Source organism: Salvelinus fontinalis, chromosome 11 (genome assembly GCF_029448725.1).
Source record: "Salvelinus fontinalis isolate EN_2023a chromosome 11, ASM2944872v1, whole genome shotgun sequence".
NCBI classification, from domain to species: domain Eukaryota; kingdom Metazoa; phylum Chordata; class Actinopteri; order Salmoniformes; family Salmonidae; genus Salvelinus; species Salvelinus fontinalis.
In genome coordinates, this window is record NC_074675.1 from 59841517 (window position 1) to 59859239 (window position 17723).

At 49.6% G+C, this 17723-nt stretch overlaps 1 protein-coding gene across 1 annotated transcript; it reads right to left on the minus strand.

The window, feature by feature from the left end:
* Positions 1-1833: 1833 nt before the first annotated feature.
* LOC129866027 (profilin-2-like) lies at positions 1834-11024 on the minus strand. The gene is made up of 4 exons (XM_055939164.1): positions 10917-11024; positions 10491-10666; positions 2766-2961; positions 1834-2148 (listed from the first exon to the last, which is right to left on the minus strand). The coding sequence occupies exons 2-4, from the start codon at positions 10626-10628 to the stop codon at positions 2051-2053; spliced, it is 432 nt and encodes a 143-aa protein (XP_055795139.1). The 5' UTR covers positions 10629-10666; positions 10917-11024; the 3' UTR covers positions 1834-2050.
* Positions 11025-17723: the final 6699 nt, after the last annotated feature.

A 17723-nucleotide genomic window follows, 5' to 3' on the forward strand; every position in this document is an offset into this window, starting at 1 on the left:
CTCTGCAGCACTCTACCAATCAGGCCATAATGGTAGAGTGGCCAGACAGAAGCCACTCCTCAGTAAAAATGCACATGACAGCTCGCATGGAGTTTGCCAAAAGGCACCAAAAGACTCTCAGATCAGGCCAGAGAATCTTGTTTCTCATGAATGCCAAGCGACACGTCTGGAGGAAACAAGGCAGCATCCCTACGGTGAAGCATGGGGGCGGCAGCATCCCTACGGTGAAGCATGGGGGCGGCAGCATCCCTACGGTGAAGCATGGGGGCGGCAGCATCCCTACGGTGAAGCATGGGGGCGGCAGCATCCCTACGGTGAAGCATGGGGGTGGCAGCATCCCTACGGTGAAGCATGGGGGTGGCAGCATCCCTACGGTGAAGCATGGGGGTGGCAGCATCCCTACGGTGAAGCATGGGGGTGGCAGCATCCCTACGGTGAAGCATGGGGGTGGCAGCATCCCTACGGTGAAGCATGGGGGTGGCAGCATCCCTACGGTGAAGCATGGGGGTGGCAGCATCCCTACGGTGAAGCATGGGGGTGGCAGCATCCCTACGGTGAAGCATGGGGGTGGCAGCATCCCTACGGTGAAGCATGGGGGTGGCAGCATCCCTACAGTGAAGCATGGGGGTGGCAGCATCCCTACAGTGAAGCATGGGGGTGGCAGCATCCCTACAGTGAAGCATGGGGGTGGCAGCATCCCTACAGTGAAGCATGGGGGTGGCAGCATCCCTACAGTGAAGCATGGGGGTGGCAGCATCCCTACAGTGAAGCATGGGGGTGGCAGCATCCCTACAGTGAAGCATGGGGGGTGGCAGCATCCCTACAGTGAAGCATGGGGGTGGCAGCATCCCTACAGTGAAGCATGGGGGTGGCAGCATCCCTACAGTGAAGCATGGGGGTGGCAGCATCCCTACAGTGAAGCATGGGGGTGGCAGCATCCCTACAGTGAAGCATGGGGGTGGCAGCATCCCTACAGTGAAGCATGGGGGTGGCAGCATCCCTACAGTGAAGCATGGGGGTGGCAGCATCCCTACAGTGAAGCATGGGGGTGGCAGCATCCCTACAGTGAAGCATGGGGGTGGCAGCATCATGCTGTGGGGATGTTTTTCAGCTGCAGGGACTGGGAGCCTAGTCAGGATCGAGGGAAAGAAGAACGGAGCAAAGTACAGAGAGATCATTGATGAAAACCGGCTACAGATCGCTCAGGACCTCAGACTGGGGTGAAGGTTCACCTTCCAACAGGACAACAACCCTAAGCACACAGACAAGACAACTCAGGAGTGGCTTTGGGACAAGTCTCTGAATGTCCTTGAGTGGCCCAGCCAGAACCCGGACATGAACCCGATCGAACATCTCTGGAGAGACCTGAAAATAGCTGTGCAGCGACGCTCCCCATCCAACCTGAGGGAGGTTGAGAGGATCTGCAGAGAAGAATGGGAGAAACTCCCCAAATACAGGTGTGCCAAGCTTGTAGCGTCAAACCCAAGAAGACTTGAGGCTGTAATCTCTGCCAAAGGTGTTTCAACAAAGTACTGAGTAAAGGCTCTGAATACTTATGTAAATGTGATCTTTTTTACATTTTCTTTAATACATTTGCAAAATTTTGGAATGTAGACAGATGAGGGGGGAAAACAATTATCAATTTTAAATAAGGCTGAAATGTAAACAGGTCTGGTCCTCAGGTTGAACACTGCAGTCTGACCTGGTTATAAACATGGATATAGAAAAAGAGAGAGTACACACACACTTACCATTAACATTCTAGTCATTTAACTAAATATCACAGTAAGTACATTCTCCTCAATAAATAATTAAATCAGCAGTCAAAATAAATATTTTCTTAGAATAAATCTGTTTATTTCATTTGCCACTCTGATAATTTCACATGTTTGAACATTTGCATATCATCATCAACAAGGCACTGAGGCTGCTGGGTAACGTTTCCACGAGGCACAGACGAGCTTCCCCCAATCCTAACCATTAGTGGGGGAATGCTAAACTGAACCAAGATCAGCATCTAAGGGGGGGTGTCGGGGTCAGGGGTCAAGCGTTAGAAGCCACTCTTCCTCAGGTACTGCATCATGTCTGAGGCCTTTATGTTGATCTTTCCACCTGGAATGTCCTTCATCCCTTTAACAATGATCAGAGCTGATAGAGGGAGGACAGAGAGAGAGAGAGAGAGAGAGAGAAAGGGAGAGAGGGAGAGAAAGGGAGAGACACTCCTTTAGAACATAGTACCTTTTTCCATATGAACAAATATTCTCAGGGTGCTGTACCTAATAAACTGGCCAGGGCGGTGCACCTAATAAACTGGCCAGGGCGGTGCACCTAATAAACTGGCCAGGGCGGTGCACCTAATAAACTGGCCAGGGCGGTGCACCTAATAAACTGGCCAGGGCGGTGCACCTAATAAACTGGCCAGGGCGGTGCACCTAATAAACTGGCCAGGGCGGTGCACCTAATAAACTGGCCAGGGCGGTGCACCTAATAAACTGGCCAGGGCGGTGCACCTAATAAACTGGCCAGGGCGGTGCACCTAATAAACTGGCCAGGGCGGTGCACCTAATAAACTGGCCAGGGCGGTGCACCTAATAAACTGGCCAGGGCGGTGTACCTAATAAACTGGCCAGGGCGGTGCACCTAATAAACTGGCCAGGGCGGTGCACCTAATAAACTGGCCAGGGCGGTGTACCTAATAAACAGTATAATCCAATACAGGACAACATGAGATGATGTACAGAAGAGTGAGTGTGTGGGGTTCGTACCCTTGCCACTCTTAGCGATGGTGAGGCTGTAGGAGTTGGTATCAGTAGCAGTGGGCCTCATCTTAACATCTAACGTGTTGTCCCCCTCAGTGTGGAGATTATCTCTCAGGACAGTACACTTGTTCCCACTGAGATGAAGACCACTGGCGAAGAGAGGAGAACGATCCAAGGACATCATCGCCTTGATCTCTGCAGCCTGGGGGAGGAGGGAGGGGAAATCAATAGTTTGTCATACAACACAGGCCATGCTGTACATCAGAGTTCAACAAATAATGTAGGAGCTGCTGCACAACTTGGAGGACTGGCTGCATCCCTCATACATTCATATATTTAAATGGCCTATAGACATTCAGTATACACATTACACATGGTAAAAAAGTTAGAGGGAGACAGGGTCCTAGGGAACCAAAGCAGTGCACCTTGTGCCTTAGCACTACACAGCTGAGTTTCCTAATCAACTCATCATCAAGCTATGCAGAAGCTCACTCATTTCACTAACAACCAGTCAGTCACATTCAATGCACATTGCCACTGCTACTCCTCGGTCTCTGTTGCCGTCACCACCCTGCAGTGCCACCTAGTGGTAGTAGAGTTATTCTACAGCTGGAGAACCACCCTGTTCCCGGCTCCCAGACATCTACCCCGGCTCCCAGACATCTACCCCGGCTCCCAGACATCTACCCCGGCTCCCAGACATCTACCCCGGCTCCCAGACATCTACCCCGGCTCCCAGACATCTACCCCGGCTCCCAGACATCTACCCCGGCTCCCAGACATCTACCCCGGCTCCCAGTCATCTACCCTGCTGTACTGTAGTGTTAGTCCAACCATAACCTAACGAACCAGATTCAGCCAGACAAGGGTTGTTTCCCTGCTTAGATGTTGCTGACACATTCAAGATCTTACGCCTGGAAAGGTATTTTACCGTTCAGCTAATCACATAATATGTTACAGCAATCTGGTGTCTGACTGCACTGTAGATGACATGGCACAAACATTGGTTGATGAACGCAAAGTCTGGGCCGGCTAATAGAGGTCCGGGTCGGCTAATAGAGGTCCGGGTCGGCTAATAGAGGTCCGGGCTGGCTAATAGAGGTCCGGGTCGGCTAATAGAGGTCCGGGTCGGCTAATAGAGGTCCGGGCTGGCTAATAGAGGTCCGGGTCGGCTAATAGAGGTCCGGGTCGGCTAATAGAGGTCCGGGTCGGCTAATAGAGGTCCGGGCTGGCTAATAGAGGTCCGGGCTGGCTAATAGAGGTCCGGGCTGGCTAATAGAGGTCCGGGCTGGCTAATAGAGGTCCGGGCTGGCTAATAGAGGTCCGGGTCGGCTAATAGAGGTCCGGGTCGGCTAATAGAGGTCCGGGTCGGCTAATAGAGGTCCGGGCTGGCTAATAGAGGTCCGGGCTGGCTAATAGAGGTCCGGGCTGGCTAATAGAGGTCCGGGCTGGCTAATAGAGGTCCGGGCTGGCTAATAGAGGTCCGGGCTGGCTAATAGAGGTCCGGGTCGGCTAATAAGTACAATCAGATGTACTAAATTAGGGTTGGAGTTAAAACCTCCAGGAACAGGGTTGGGCAGCCCTGAGCTAGATGCACTACAAACTCAACTCACTAGTGTGCGTTGGCACAGCAAACAGCCTCACGGACCCCATTACCTACAGCCTACCTCACGGACCCCATTACCTACAGCCTACCTCACGGACCCCATTACCTACAGCCTACCTCACGGACCCCATTACCTGCAGCCTACCTCACGGACCCCATTACCTGCAGCCTACCTCACGGACCCCATTACCTGCAGCCTACCTCACGGACCCCATTACCTGCAGCCTACCTCACGGACCCCATTACCTGCAGCCTACCTCACGGACCCCATTACCTGCAGCCTACCTCACGGACCCCATTACCTGCAGCCTACCTCACGGACCCCATTACCTGCAGCCTACCTCACGGACCCCATTACCTGCAGCCTACCTCACGGACCCCATTACCTGCAGCCTACCTCACGGACCCCATTACCTGCAGCCTACCTCACGGACCCCATTACCTGCAGCCTACCTCACGGACCCCATTACCTGCAGCCTACCTCACGGACCCCATTACCTGCAGCCTACCTCACGGACCCCATTACCTGCAGCCTACCTCACGGACCCCATTACCTGCAGCCTACCTCACGGACCCCATTACCTGCAGCCTACCTCACGGACCCCATTACCTACAGCCTACCTCACGGACCCCATTACCTACAGCCTACCTCACGGACCCCATTACCTACAGCCTACCTCACGGACCCCATTACCTACAGCCTACCTCACGGACCCCATTACCTACAGCCTACCTCACGGACCCCATTACCTACAGCCTACCTCACGGACCCCATTACCTACAGCCTACCTCACGGACCCCATTACCTACAGCCTACCTCACGGACCCCATTACCTACAGCCTACCTCACGGACCCCATTACCTACAGCCTACCTCACGGACCCCATTACCTACAGCCTACCTCACGGACCCCATTACCTACAGCCTACCTCACGGACCCCATTACCTACAGCCTACCTCACGGACCCCATTACCTACAGCCTACCTCACGGACCCCATTACCTACAGCCTACCTCACGGACCCCATTACCTACAGCCTACCTCACGGACCCCATTACCTACAGCCTACCTCACGGACCCCATTACCTACAGCCTACCTCACGGACCCCATTACCTACAGCCTACCTCACGGACCCCATTACCTACAGCCTACCTCACGGACCCCATTACCTACAGCCTACCTCACGGACCCCATTACCTACAGCCTACCTCACGGACCCCATTACCTACAGCCTACCTCACGGACCCCATTACCTACAGCCTACCTCACGGACCCCATTACCTACAGCCTACCTCACGGACCCCATTACCTACAGCCTACCTCACGGACCCCATTACCTACAGCCTACCTCACGGACCCCATTACCTACAGCCTACCTCACGGACCCCATTACCTACAGCCTACCTCACGGACCCCATTACCTACAGCCTACCTCACGGACCCCATTACCTACAGCCTACCTCACGGACCCCATTACCTACAGCCTACCTCACGGACCCCATTACCTACAGCCTACCTCACGGACCCCATTACCTACAGCCTACCTCACGGACCCCATTACCTACAGCCTACCTCACGGACCCCATTACCTACAGCCTACCTCACGGACCCCATTACCTACAGCCTACCTCACGGACCCCATTACCTACAGCCTACCTCACGGACCCCATTACCTACAGCCTACCTCACGGACCCCATTACCTACAGCCTACCTCACGGACCCCATTACCTACAGCCTACCTCACGGACCCCATTACCTACAGCCTACCTCACGGACCCCATTACCTACAGCCTACCTCACGGACCCCATTACCTACAGCCTACCTCACGGACCCCATTACCTACAGCCTACCTCACGGACCCCATTACCTACAGCCTACCTCACGGACCCCATTACCTACAGCCTACCTCACGGACCCCATTACCTACAGCCTACCTCACGGACCCCATTACCTACAGCCTACCTCACGGACCCCATTACCTACAGCCTACCTCACGGACCCCATTACCTACAGCCTACCTCACGGACCCCATTACCTACAGCCTACCTCACGGACCCCATTACCTACAGCCTACCTCACGGACCCCATTACCTACAGCCTACCTCACGGACCCCATTACCTACAGCCTACCTCACGGACCCCATTACCTACAGCCTACCTCACGGACCCCATTACCTACAGCCTACCTCACGGACCCCATTACCTACAGCCTACCTCACGGACCCCATTACCTACAGCCTACCTCACGGACCCCATTACCTACAGCCTACCTCATGGACCCTGGTCAAAATGACTAAATAGGAAATATGGTGGCATCTGGTACATTAACTAGCGGCATTTACATAATCTATGTAACGAGAAACATCTAGTGGATGAATGCAGTATTTCTTATGATACAGTATATATGAACATTTAGAAATTATACACACTCAGAGGAGAGAGAGAGACAGGAAAAAGAGAGAGACAGGAAAAAGAGAAAGTACATGCTCAAACAGGTTCCTTCATTTTTATTAGAAGGATTCAAACTTTTCACTCCCATCAAGCTCTTCTCTCTACCCCACCCCCTCATCTTTCTCTCTACAACTCCCCCTTCTCCCTCGCTCCCCCCCCCCCCCCCCCAAAATGTCCCAGTTTCCAGGAATTCCAACACCTCTAGTCCAGTCATGCCCACCATGAACCTCCAACCTAGACCACACCCGATACACACACTAAATATCTGTAAAGGTTTATCTATAGCTAAGTAAGTAAGCCTTGTCCCAGCCAGAACTGCCCATAAGCCTCGTCCCAGCCAGAACTACCCATAAGCCTCGTCCCAGCCAGAACTACCCATAAGCCTTGTCCCAGCCAGAACTGCCCATAAGCCTCGTCCCAGCCAGAACTACCCATAAGCCTCGTCCCATCCAGAACTGCCCATAAGCCTTGTCCCAGCCAGAACTGCCCATAAGCCTCGTCCCAGCCAGAACTACCCATAAGCCTCGTCCCATCCAGAACTGCCCATAAGCCTTGTCCCAGCCAGAACTGCCCATAAGCCTCGTCCCAGCCAGTACTGCCCATAAGCCTTGTCCCAGCCAGAACTACCCATAAGGCAGCAGTCCATTTCCTGTTTCTGTAGAGAGACAGCTTGATGTACAGGACACCCCCTGGACAGGACACTAGTCTATGGCAGTGCCTTACCACTAATCTACCTCCCTAACGGAACTGGGACAAAAATCCATATCAGGATAAATTGTCTGAATTTATGTGTTAAGGACAAACAGAAGGGGAAGTTTAAAACCGTCATGTGAAGCAGTTTGTTATTCTCCTTTAAACTAGTTGGACCGTCATCAACTGCCCCCTTAACAGCCATGTTAGCTAACTTATTCCATTTCAAACTTCTCATTTCTCTACTACAGGCTACTTATCATAATGAACGATGTCAGCAAAACGCCTGGAAACGTGGTCGGTATTGGCAGTGTCGATCATTTAACTGGGAATGGAACCCCCAACCTACCAGTATTTAACCACAATGCACCTGAGTTAGCTATAGTCCATCTATCTCCAGTCATACTGCACTCCACCACTAAGAGACAGTATTTCACCACAATGTTACTACTAACAGCCTAGAGATCCCCTTCAGCACTCTTAGGAAGTGGTCACAAACAACAGACACGCGCACACACAACAGAGAGATTGAGAAGAGGTGGCAAGAGAGCGAGAGAGAAAGAAAAACAAAATGGAGAGAGTGAGAAAGAAGATGCAAGTCCTGACAGGGGAAAGAGAGGAGAACTCTGCACAAGTACTGACTTGTCCACAAAACACACGATGCTGTCTTCAGAGTTCAACTGACTTCCTGAAAATTTAACCACGAGAGAGAGACAGAGAAGAGAGAAGGGGTGGAAGAGAGAGAGAGAGAAGGGGGGGAGAGAGAGAGAGAAGGGGGGGAAGAGAGAGAGAGAAGGGGGGGAAGAGAGAGAGAGAAGGGGGGGAAGAGAGAGAGAGAAGGGGGGGAAGAGAGAGAGAGAAGGGGGGGAAGAGAGAGAGAGAAGGGGGGGAAGAGAGAGAGAGAAGGGGGGGAGAGAGAGAGAGAAGGGGGGGAGAGAGAGAGAAGGGGGGGAGAGAGAGAGAAGGGGGGGAAGAGAGAGAGAGAGAAGGGGGGGAAGAGAGAGAGAGAAGGGGGGGAAGAGAGAGAGAGAAGGGGGGGAAGAGAGAGAGAGAAGGGGGGGGAGAGAGAGAGAGAAGGGGGGGAGAGAGAGAGAAGGGGGGGAGAGAGAGAGAAGGGGGAGACTTGCCTGCTTCAGAGAAACTGTCAAAGAAACTATGTGGACATTAAAGATGATTCTCTTCTACCAAAAGGTCTTTCTCTCTCCTCTTGGGTAATCTGCATGCCTACTGTTTGCTCAATCAGTTGTGTGTGTGTGTGTGTGTGTGTGTGTGTGTGTGTTAGAGCATTGTGGAGAAATACTGCAGGTTTGTTTACAAACACCACACCCACCACCCTGAGCTTTCCAAACCATGAAAATGTCTGTGACACACACACACACTGGCCATTTTCAGCAAGCACATCTTCATGCTCCTCATGTGACTGGCCGTAGGTGTGTGTGTGGCAGACGTTCTCGATGGGGGAAGTGGCTCACAGAAGACGCTCTCTTCACTTCCTATATGTTGCGGTGTGTGTGTGTGTGTGTGTCTCAAGTTGCTGTGTGCAACATGACCAAATAAGGAGCTGAGAATCAAACTGAAAACACGGAACTAGTGCAGACACCATTCTGCAGTATGAATAGTTAAATAAAGCTGTGAACACAGAACTAGCTCAGACACCATTCTGCAGTATGAATAGTTAAATAAAGCTGTGAACACAGAACTAGCTCAGACACCATTCTGCAGTATGAATAGTTAAATAAAGCTGTGAACACAGAACTAGCTCAGACACCATTCTGCAGTATGAATTGTTAAATAAAGCTGTGAATACGGAACTAGCTCAGACACCATTCTGCAGTATGAATAGTTAAATAAAGCTGTGAACACAGAACTAGCTCAGACACCATTCTGCAGTATGAATTGTTAAATAAAGCTGTGAATACGGAACTAGCTCAGACACCATTCTGCAGTATGAATAGTTAAATAAAGCTGTGAACACAGAACTAGCTCAGACACCATTCTGCAGTATGAATTGTTAAATAAAGCTGTGAATACGGAACTAGCTCAGACACCATTCTGCAGTATGAATAGTTAAATAAAGCTGTGAACACAGAACTAGCTCAGACACCATTCTGCAGTATGAATTGTTAAATAAATCTGTGAACACAGAACTAGCTCAGACACCATTCTGCAGTATGAATTGTTAAATAAAGCTGTGAATACGGAACTAGTGCAGACACCATTCTGCAGTATGAATTGTTAAATAAAGCTGTGAACACAGAACTAGCTCAGACACCATTCTGCAGTATGAATTGTTAAATAAAGCTGTGAATACGGAACTAGTGCAGACACCATTCTGCAGTATGAATTGTTAAATAAAGCTGTGAATACGGAACTAGTGCAGACACCATTCTGCAGTATGAATTGTTAAATAAAGCTGTGAACACAGAACTAGCTCAGACACCATTCTGCAGTATGAATTGTTAAATAAAGCCAAGGTCTCATTTGAACACATTTACCAGAAGTCAGGAGAGTCCTCACAATACAAGGTCACAGGGAGTAATCATTTGACAAAATATTCTCTAGTGTTCATAAAGAACCAGCTATTGTCTAACATGTGTATCCTACTAGTTTATAAAGAACCAGCTATTGTCTAACATGTGTATCCTACTAGTTTATAAAGAACCAGAACCAACTGCATGTTGATGTGACAGTGGGAAAATTGCCCAAGCTCATCCCCCCTCTCTCCCTCCAATTTAATTCTATTGGCATGGGAAACACACCTTAACATTGTCAAAGCAATGCAATTCTCTCTCCACCCCTCCCTGTGAGTTGGCTACTCCCTGGTTGGCCAACTACAGAAAAACACACCTCTGATGTCAGATTCCGCCAGGAAATATCAAACCCCCAAACTAGTAAACCATTAAACCAACAGTCACGTCAACAGCCACCCCAATTAAACACCTATGACTAAGTACATCATACATGTTAGCGAGCCTACTTACCGTCACACCAGCCAGCTGACCTCCAGGTGTTGCCGCCCAGACCGACTCCTTCCCCGCCTCAGACCCACAGATCGCTGCCTCTTCCACGAAGGGAGGGGTTCCTGCCATCAGGTTGGTTATATAGCCATCCCACGCCATGGTTCTACAGCACTGATTTGACTAGAAACACCTATAGACTAGGAGGAGACGGAGAGGAGAGGTGGATGAGGAGGAGACGGAGAGGAGGGGTGGATGAGGAGGAAACGGAGAGGAGAGGTGGGGTGGACGAGGGGGAGACGAACCAACAGTCTCAACATTCAACATTCCGATGCTACTGCATTAAATCTGCACAGTGTGAGTAAAAGGTAGAATGTAACACAAATCACCAAGGAGAACAAATAGTCAGAAAGACGTGTAGGCCTATGTATAGAACTATAAAGCTCTTACCTGAGCGGCTCGCAGGGACCGGGGAGTGAAGCGGGAGGAAGAGCAGGCACGCGATTATATATACGGTGTCGCGCCCACCCCTCCGGACTTCCTCATTCAGACAGGGAGAAGCCGGGCGCGTTCAGTTCACTCAACGTTTCATTCCGTTATGTAGAGTACTGAAGGCCGCTTTTCCCCCAAAAAACATTTCTTCAACAGTCTCGTAGGCTGCAGCAAAATTCGTACAGCAGCACTCTAGACCAGTCCCCTCCGGGTCACCTTAATTACAACGATTTTCAACCGGTCGTTCAAAAACAACTGGTCGTTCAGTACAGCACCATTACCATTTTAATTAAACGTTGCGCACCGTTGTGTCCTGATGAACGGGTCAGCGGACTCTCAGAAGCACACCGGGATTTACATTGGGCGCCATTGTATCGTGCTGCTGCAAACAATATCCTGGCATTCTCTTGAGGAAGTTTTTGCTCTCTTGGTTTTGGCAATTTAACAGCATTACAAGTGTTAATATTACGACGACACCAATTACAAACTAGTCTACACTTTTCCTCCAAAGCAGCTCTGTTTCCGTTTCATACACCCGTTTTTTTGTTTGTTAAATTGTAGGTTATTTATATTTTATTCCAACTAAAACGTTTCCAATATTTATTTTAGAATGGTCATGGATCAAGTTGACAGACTGTTCTCTTTCTGCATATGCACAGCATTCCTCACAGTCCTACACACACCTCCCAGCAGAACTCACTGTGTGTGTGTGTGTGTGTGTGTGTGTGTGTGTGTGTGTGTGTGTGTGTGTGTGTGTGTGTGTGTGTGTGTGTGTGTGTGTGATGGCTCAGAACTGCCCCTTGGTCAGTCTCCTATATCCAGGTGTTATTGTTTGAAGGGGTGTGTGTATCGTGGGTAAAGCGCGCACACACACACACACACACACTCGCAGACACACACACACACACACACACACACACACACACACACACACACACACACACACACACACACACACACACACACACACACACACACACACACACACACACACACACACACACACACACACACACCTGTAAGAACCACATCCTGTAACCTTATAGAAGAGAGAGAAGGAGAAAGAGAGGGGGAGAAAGGGTAGGGAGGAGTACTTGAGAAAGCAAGATGGAGGGGAGAAAGAAGAGGTGAGATGACAGAGAGAAGGAGGACTAGAACTGACAAGCAGAAAGAGACATGCTTTAGGAGAATCAGAAGAGTCAGGAAGTGATGGCTCAGCTGGTAAAGCATGGCTCCTGCCATGATAGTGGGTTCCCAGGAACGTTCATACCAACATGTATTCACCCCTACTGTAAGTCACTTTGGATAAAAGCTAAATGGCATACAGTATATAGAAGTATCCTAACCTGTCTTCTAATCAGGGGAGAGAAGGACTGGTACATACTAGTGTCCTAACCTGTCTTCTAATCAGGGGAGAGAAGGACTGATGTGTCCTAACCTGTCTTCTAATCAGGGGAGAGAAGGACTGGTACATACTAGTGTCCTAACCTGTCTTCTAATCAGGGGAGAGAAGGACTGATGTGTCCTAACCTGTCTTCTAATCAGGGGAGAGAAGGACTGGTACATACTAGTGTCCTAACCTGTCTTCTAATCAGGGGAGAGAAGGACTGATGTGTCCTAACCTGTCTTCTAATCAGGGGAGAGAAGGACTGGTACATACTAGTGTCCTAACCTGTCTTCTAATCAGGGAGAGAAGGACTGGTACATACTAGTGTCCTAACCTGTCTTCTAATCAGGGAGAGAAGGACTGGTACATACTAGTGTCCTAACCTGTCTTCTAATCAGGGGAGAGAAGGACTGATGTGTCCTAACCTGTCTTCTAATCAGGGGAGAGAAGGACTGGTACATACTAGTGTCCTAACCTGTCTTCTAATCAGGGAGAGAAGGACTGATGTGTCCTAACCTGTCTTCTAATCAGGGGAGAGAAGGACTGATGTGTCCTAACCTGTCTTCTAATCAGGGGAGAGAAGGACTGATGTGTCCTAACCTGTCTTCTAATCAGGGAGAGAAGGACTGATGTGTCCTAACCTGTCTTCTAATCAGGGGAGAGAAGGACTGGTACATACTAGTGTCCTAATCTGTCTTCTAATCAGGGAGAGAAGGACTGGTACATACTAGTGTCCTAACCTGTCTTCTAATCAGGGGAGAGAAGGACTGATGTGTCCTAACCTGTCTTCTAATCAGGGGAGAGAAGGACTGGTACATACTAGTGTCCTAACCTGTCTTCTAATCAGGGAGAGAAGGACTGAGGCATCCTTACCTGTCTTCTTATCAGGGGAGAGAAGGACTGAGGTGTCCTAACCTGTCTTCTTATCAGGGAGAGAGTAGCATTGTACACAGTATCAGGGGCGTGTTACTGCAAGTCTAATTACACACACAGCTACAGAATCCAACCCTCAGGCAGACCTTGTACACAACATGTACAGACACACACTCTCTGGACTCTCTCCATCTCTCCCCTTCTTCTCTCTCCATCTCCCATCTTCTTCTTCTTCTCTCTCCATCTCTCCTCTTCTTCTCTCCCCTTCTTATTCTCTCTCTCCATCTCTCCTCTTCTTCTTCTCTCTCCATCTCTCCCCTTCTTCTTCTCTCTCCATCTCTCCTCTTCTTCTTCTCTCTCCATCTCTCCCCTTCTTCTTCTCTTTCCATCTCTCCCCTTCTCTCTCCATCTCTCCCCTTCTCCTCTCTCTCCCCTTCTTCTCTCTCTCCATCTCTCCCCTTCTTATTCTCTCTCTCCTTCTGTCCCCTTCTTGTTTCTCTCCTTTTCTAACAAACACACACATTCTGGGAGGCAGTGATGGAGCATGTAGACACACACACACACACACACACACACACACACACACACACACACACACACACACACACACACACACACACACACACACACACACACACACACACACACACACACACACACACACACACACTTCTGTGTAAGCATTCACCTGAAGATTACATATAGACTAGCCAGTGAAAGGGCTGAACTATGGGGAATGAGAAGTTGATCAGTAAAAACACACAGACTTCCTGTAGCTAACGATACTCCGGCTTCCTGACTCATTTTGAGAGAATGAAGACGAGAGATGAGAGGAAGTGGTCACAAACATCACACACACACACACACGCACACACGCACACACGCACACACACACACACACACACACACACAAACACACACACACACACAAACACACACACACACACACACACACACACACACACACACACACACACACACACACACACACACACACACACACACACACACACACACACACACACACACAAACATCACACACACGCACACGCAACCTTTAACTAGAAGAGTTCTTCTAACCATAGCTGTCAGTGTCTGATTGGTGCTAGTCTGTCTCCTTATTTGGCAAAACAGGAAGAGAGAGAGAAAGAGAGCAAGCGAGATAAAGAGAGAGGAAAATGTAAAAGAAGATGGAATGGTAAAATGTATAGATTGACAAGTAGCTTCTGGACATGGGATGTTTGTTCTGCAGGCAGACTGTATGACATGTCTATTAGTCTCTATTAGTCTCTATCAGACTCTATTAGTCTCTATCAGACTCTATTAGTCTCCATTAGTCTCTATTAGTCTCTTGCAGTCTCTATTAGTCTCTATAAGTCTCTATTAGTCTCTATAAGTCTCTATTAGTCTCTATCAGTCTCTATTAGTCTCTATTGGTCTCTATTAGTCTCTATTAGTCTCTATCAGTCTCTATTAGTCTCTATCAGACTCTATTAGTCTCTGCCAGCCTCTATTAGTCTATATTAGTCTCTATTAGTCTTTATTAGTCTCTATCGGTCTCTATTAGTCTCTATTAGTCTCTATCAGCCTCTATTAGAGACTAATAGAGACCAATAGAGACTAATAGAGACTAATAGAGACTATCAGACTCTATTAGTCTCTATCAGACTCTATTAGTCTCTATCAGACTCTATTAGTCACTTTCAGTCTCTATTAGTCTCTATCAGACTCTATTAGTCTCTATCAGTCTCTATTAGTCTATATTAGTCTCTATCAGACTCTATTTGTCTCTATTAGTCTCTATTAGTCTCTATCAGTCATTATTAGTCTCTATTAGTCTCTATCAGACTCTATTAGTCTCTCTTAGTCTCTATTAGTCTCTATTGGTCTCTAATGGTCTCTATCAGTCTCTATTAGTCTCTATTAGTCTCTATTAGTCTCTATCAGACTCTATTAGTCTCTATTTGTCTCTATCAGTCTCTATTAGTCTCTATTAGTCTCTATCAGTCTCTATTGGTTTCTATTAGTCTCTATTAGTCTCTATCATCTCTATTGGTCTCTATCAGTCTCTATTAGTCTCTATTACATTTACATTACATTTAAGTCATTTAGCAGACGCTCTTATCCAGAGCGACTTACAAATTGGTGCATTCACCTTATGATATCCAGTGGAACAACCACTTTACAATAGTGCATCTAAATCTTTTAAGGGGAGGGGGGGGGTGGGGGGTTAGAAGGATTACTTTATCCTATCCTAGGTATTCCTTAAAGAGGTGGGGTTTCAGGTGTCTCCGGAAGGTGGTGATTGACTCCGCTGACTTGGCGTCGTGAGGGAGTTTGTTCCACCATTGGGGTGCCAGAGCAGCGAACAGTTTTGACTGGGCTGAGCGGGAACTGTACTTCCTCAGAGGTAGGGAGGCGAGCAGGCCAGAGGTGGATGAACGCAGTGCCCTTGTTTGGGTGTAGGGCCTGATCAGAGCCTGAAGGTACGGAGGTGCCGTTCCCCTCACAGCTCCGTAGGCAAGCACCATGGTCTTGTAGCGGATGCGAGCTTCAACTGGAAGCCAGTGGAGAGAGCGGAGGAGCGGGGTGACGTGAGAGAACTTGGGAAGGTTGAACACCAGACGGGCTGCGGCGTTCTGGATGAGTTGTAGGGGTTTAATGGCACAGGCAGGGAGCCCAGCCAACAGCGAGTTGCAGTAATCCAGACGGGAGATGACAAGTGCCTGGATTAGGACCTGCGCCGCTTCCTGTGTGAGGCAGGGTCGTAATCTGCGAACGTTGTAGAGCATGAACCTACAGGAACGGGCCACCGCCTTGATGTTAGTTGAGAACGACAGGGTGTTGTCCAGGATCACGCCAAGGTTCTTAGCGCTCTGGGAGGAGGACACAATGGAGTTGTCAACCGTGATGGCGAGATCATGGAACGGGCAGTCCTTCCCCGGGAGGAAGAGCAGCTCCGTCTTGCCGAGGTTCAGCTTGAGGTGGTGATCCGTCATCCACACTGATATGTCTGCCAGACATGCAGAGATGCGATTCGCCACCTGGTTATCAGAAGGGGGAAAGGAGAAGATTAATTGTGTGTCGTCTGCATAGCAATGATAGGAGAGACCATGTGAGGATATGACAGAGCCAAGTGACTTGGTGTATAGCGAGAATAGGAGAGGGCCTAGAACAGGGCCCTGGGGGACACCAGTGGTGAGAGCACGTGGTGCGGAGACAGATTCTCGCCACGCCACCTGGTAGGAGCAACCTGTCAAGTAGGACGTAATCCAAGCGTGGGCCGCGCCGGAGATGCCCAACTCGGAGAGGGTGGAGAGGAGGATCTGATGGTTCACAGTATCAAAGGCAGCCGAAAGGTCTAGAAGGATGAGAGCAGAGGAGAGAGAGTTAGCTTTAGCAGTGCGGAGCGCCTCCGTGACACAGAGAAGAGCAGTCTCAGTTGAATGACTAGTCTTGAAACCTGACTGATTTGGATCAAGAAGGTCATTCTGAGAGAGATAGCAGGAGAGCTGGCCAAGGACGGCACGTTCAAGAGTTTTGGAGAGAAAAGAAAGAAGGGACACTGGTCTGTAGTTGTTGACATCGGAGGGATCGAGTGTAGGTTTTTTCAGAAGGGGTGCAACTCTCGCTCTCTTGAAGACGGAAGGGACGTAGCCAGCGGTCAAGGATGAGTTGATGAGCGAGGTGAGGTAAGGGAGAAGGTCGCCGGAAATGGTCTGGAGAAGAGAGGAGGGGATAGGGTCAAGCGGGCAGGTTGTTGGGCGGCCGGCCGTCACAAGACGCGAGATTTCATCTGGAGAGAGAGGGGAGAAAGAGGTCAGAGCACAGGGTAGGGCAGTGTGAGCAGAACCAGCGGTGTCGTTTGACTTAGCAAACGAGGATCGGATGTCGTCGACCTTCTTTTCAAAATGGTTGACGAAGTCATCCGCAGAGAGGGAGGAGGGGGGGGGGGGGATTCAGGAGGGAGGAGAAGATGGCAAAGAGCTTCGTAGGGTTAGAGGCAGATGCTTGGAATTTAGAGTGGTAGAAAGTGGCTTTAGCAGCAGAGACAGAAGAGGAAAATGTAGAGAGGAGGGAGTGAAAGGATGCCAGGTCCGCAGGGAGGCGAGTTTTCCTCCATTTCCGCTCGGCTGCCCGTAGCCCTGTTCTGTGAGCTCGCAATGAGTCGTCGAGCCACGGAGCAGGAGGGGAGGACCGAGCCGGCCTGGAGGATAGGGGACATAGAGAGTCAAAGGATGCAGAAATGGAGGAGAGGAGGGTTGAGGAGGCAGAATCAGGAGATAGGTTGAAGAAGGTTTGAGCAGAGGGAAGAGATGATAGGATGGAAGAGGAGAGAGTAGCGGGGGAGAGAGAGCGAAGGTTGGGACGGCGCGATACCATCCGAGTAGGGGCAGTGTGGGAAGTGTTGGATGAGAGCGAGAGGGAAAAGGATACAAGGTAGTGGTCGGAGACTTGGAGGGGAGTTGCAATGAGATTAGTGGAAGAACAGCATCTAGTAAAGA

Excerpts from the sequence above, each read along its gene's own strand:
- LOC129866027 (XM_055939164.1), bottom strand. The coding sequence starts at position 10,628 with ATGGCGTGGGATGGCTATATAACCAACCTGATGGCAGGAACCCCTCCC. Across the intron at positions 2,962-10,490 it reads GTCAGCTGGCTGGTGTGACG|GCTGCAGAGATCAAGGCGAT; the intron begins GTAAGTAGGCTC and ends CTCCTCCCCCAG. Across the intron at positions 2,149-2,765 it reads CATCGCTAAGAGTGGCAAGG|CTCTGATCATTGTTAAAGGG; the intron begins GTACGAACCCCA and ends TCCCTCTATCAG.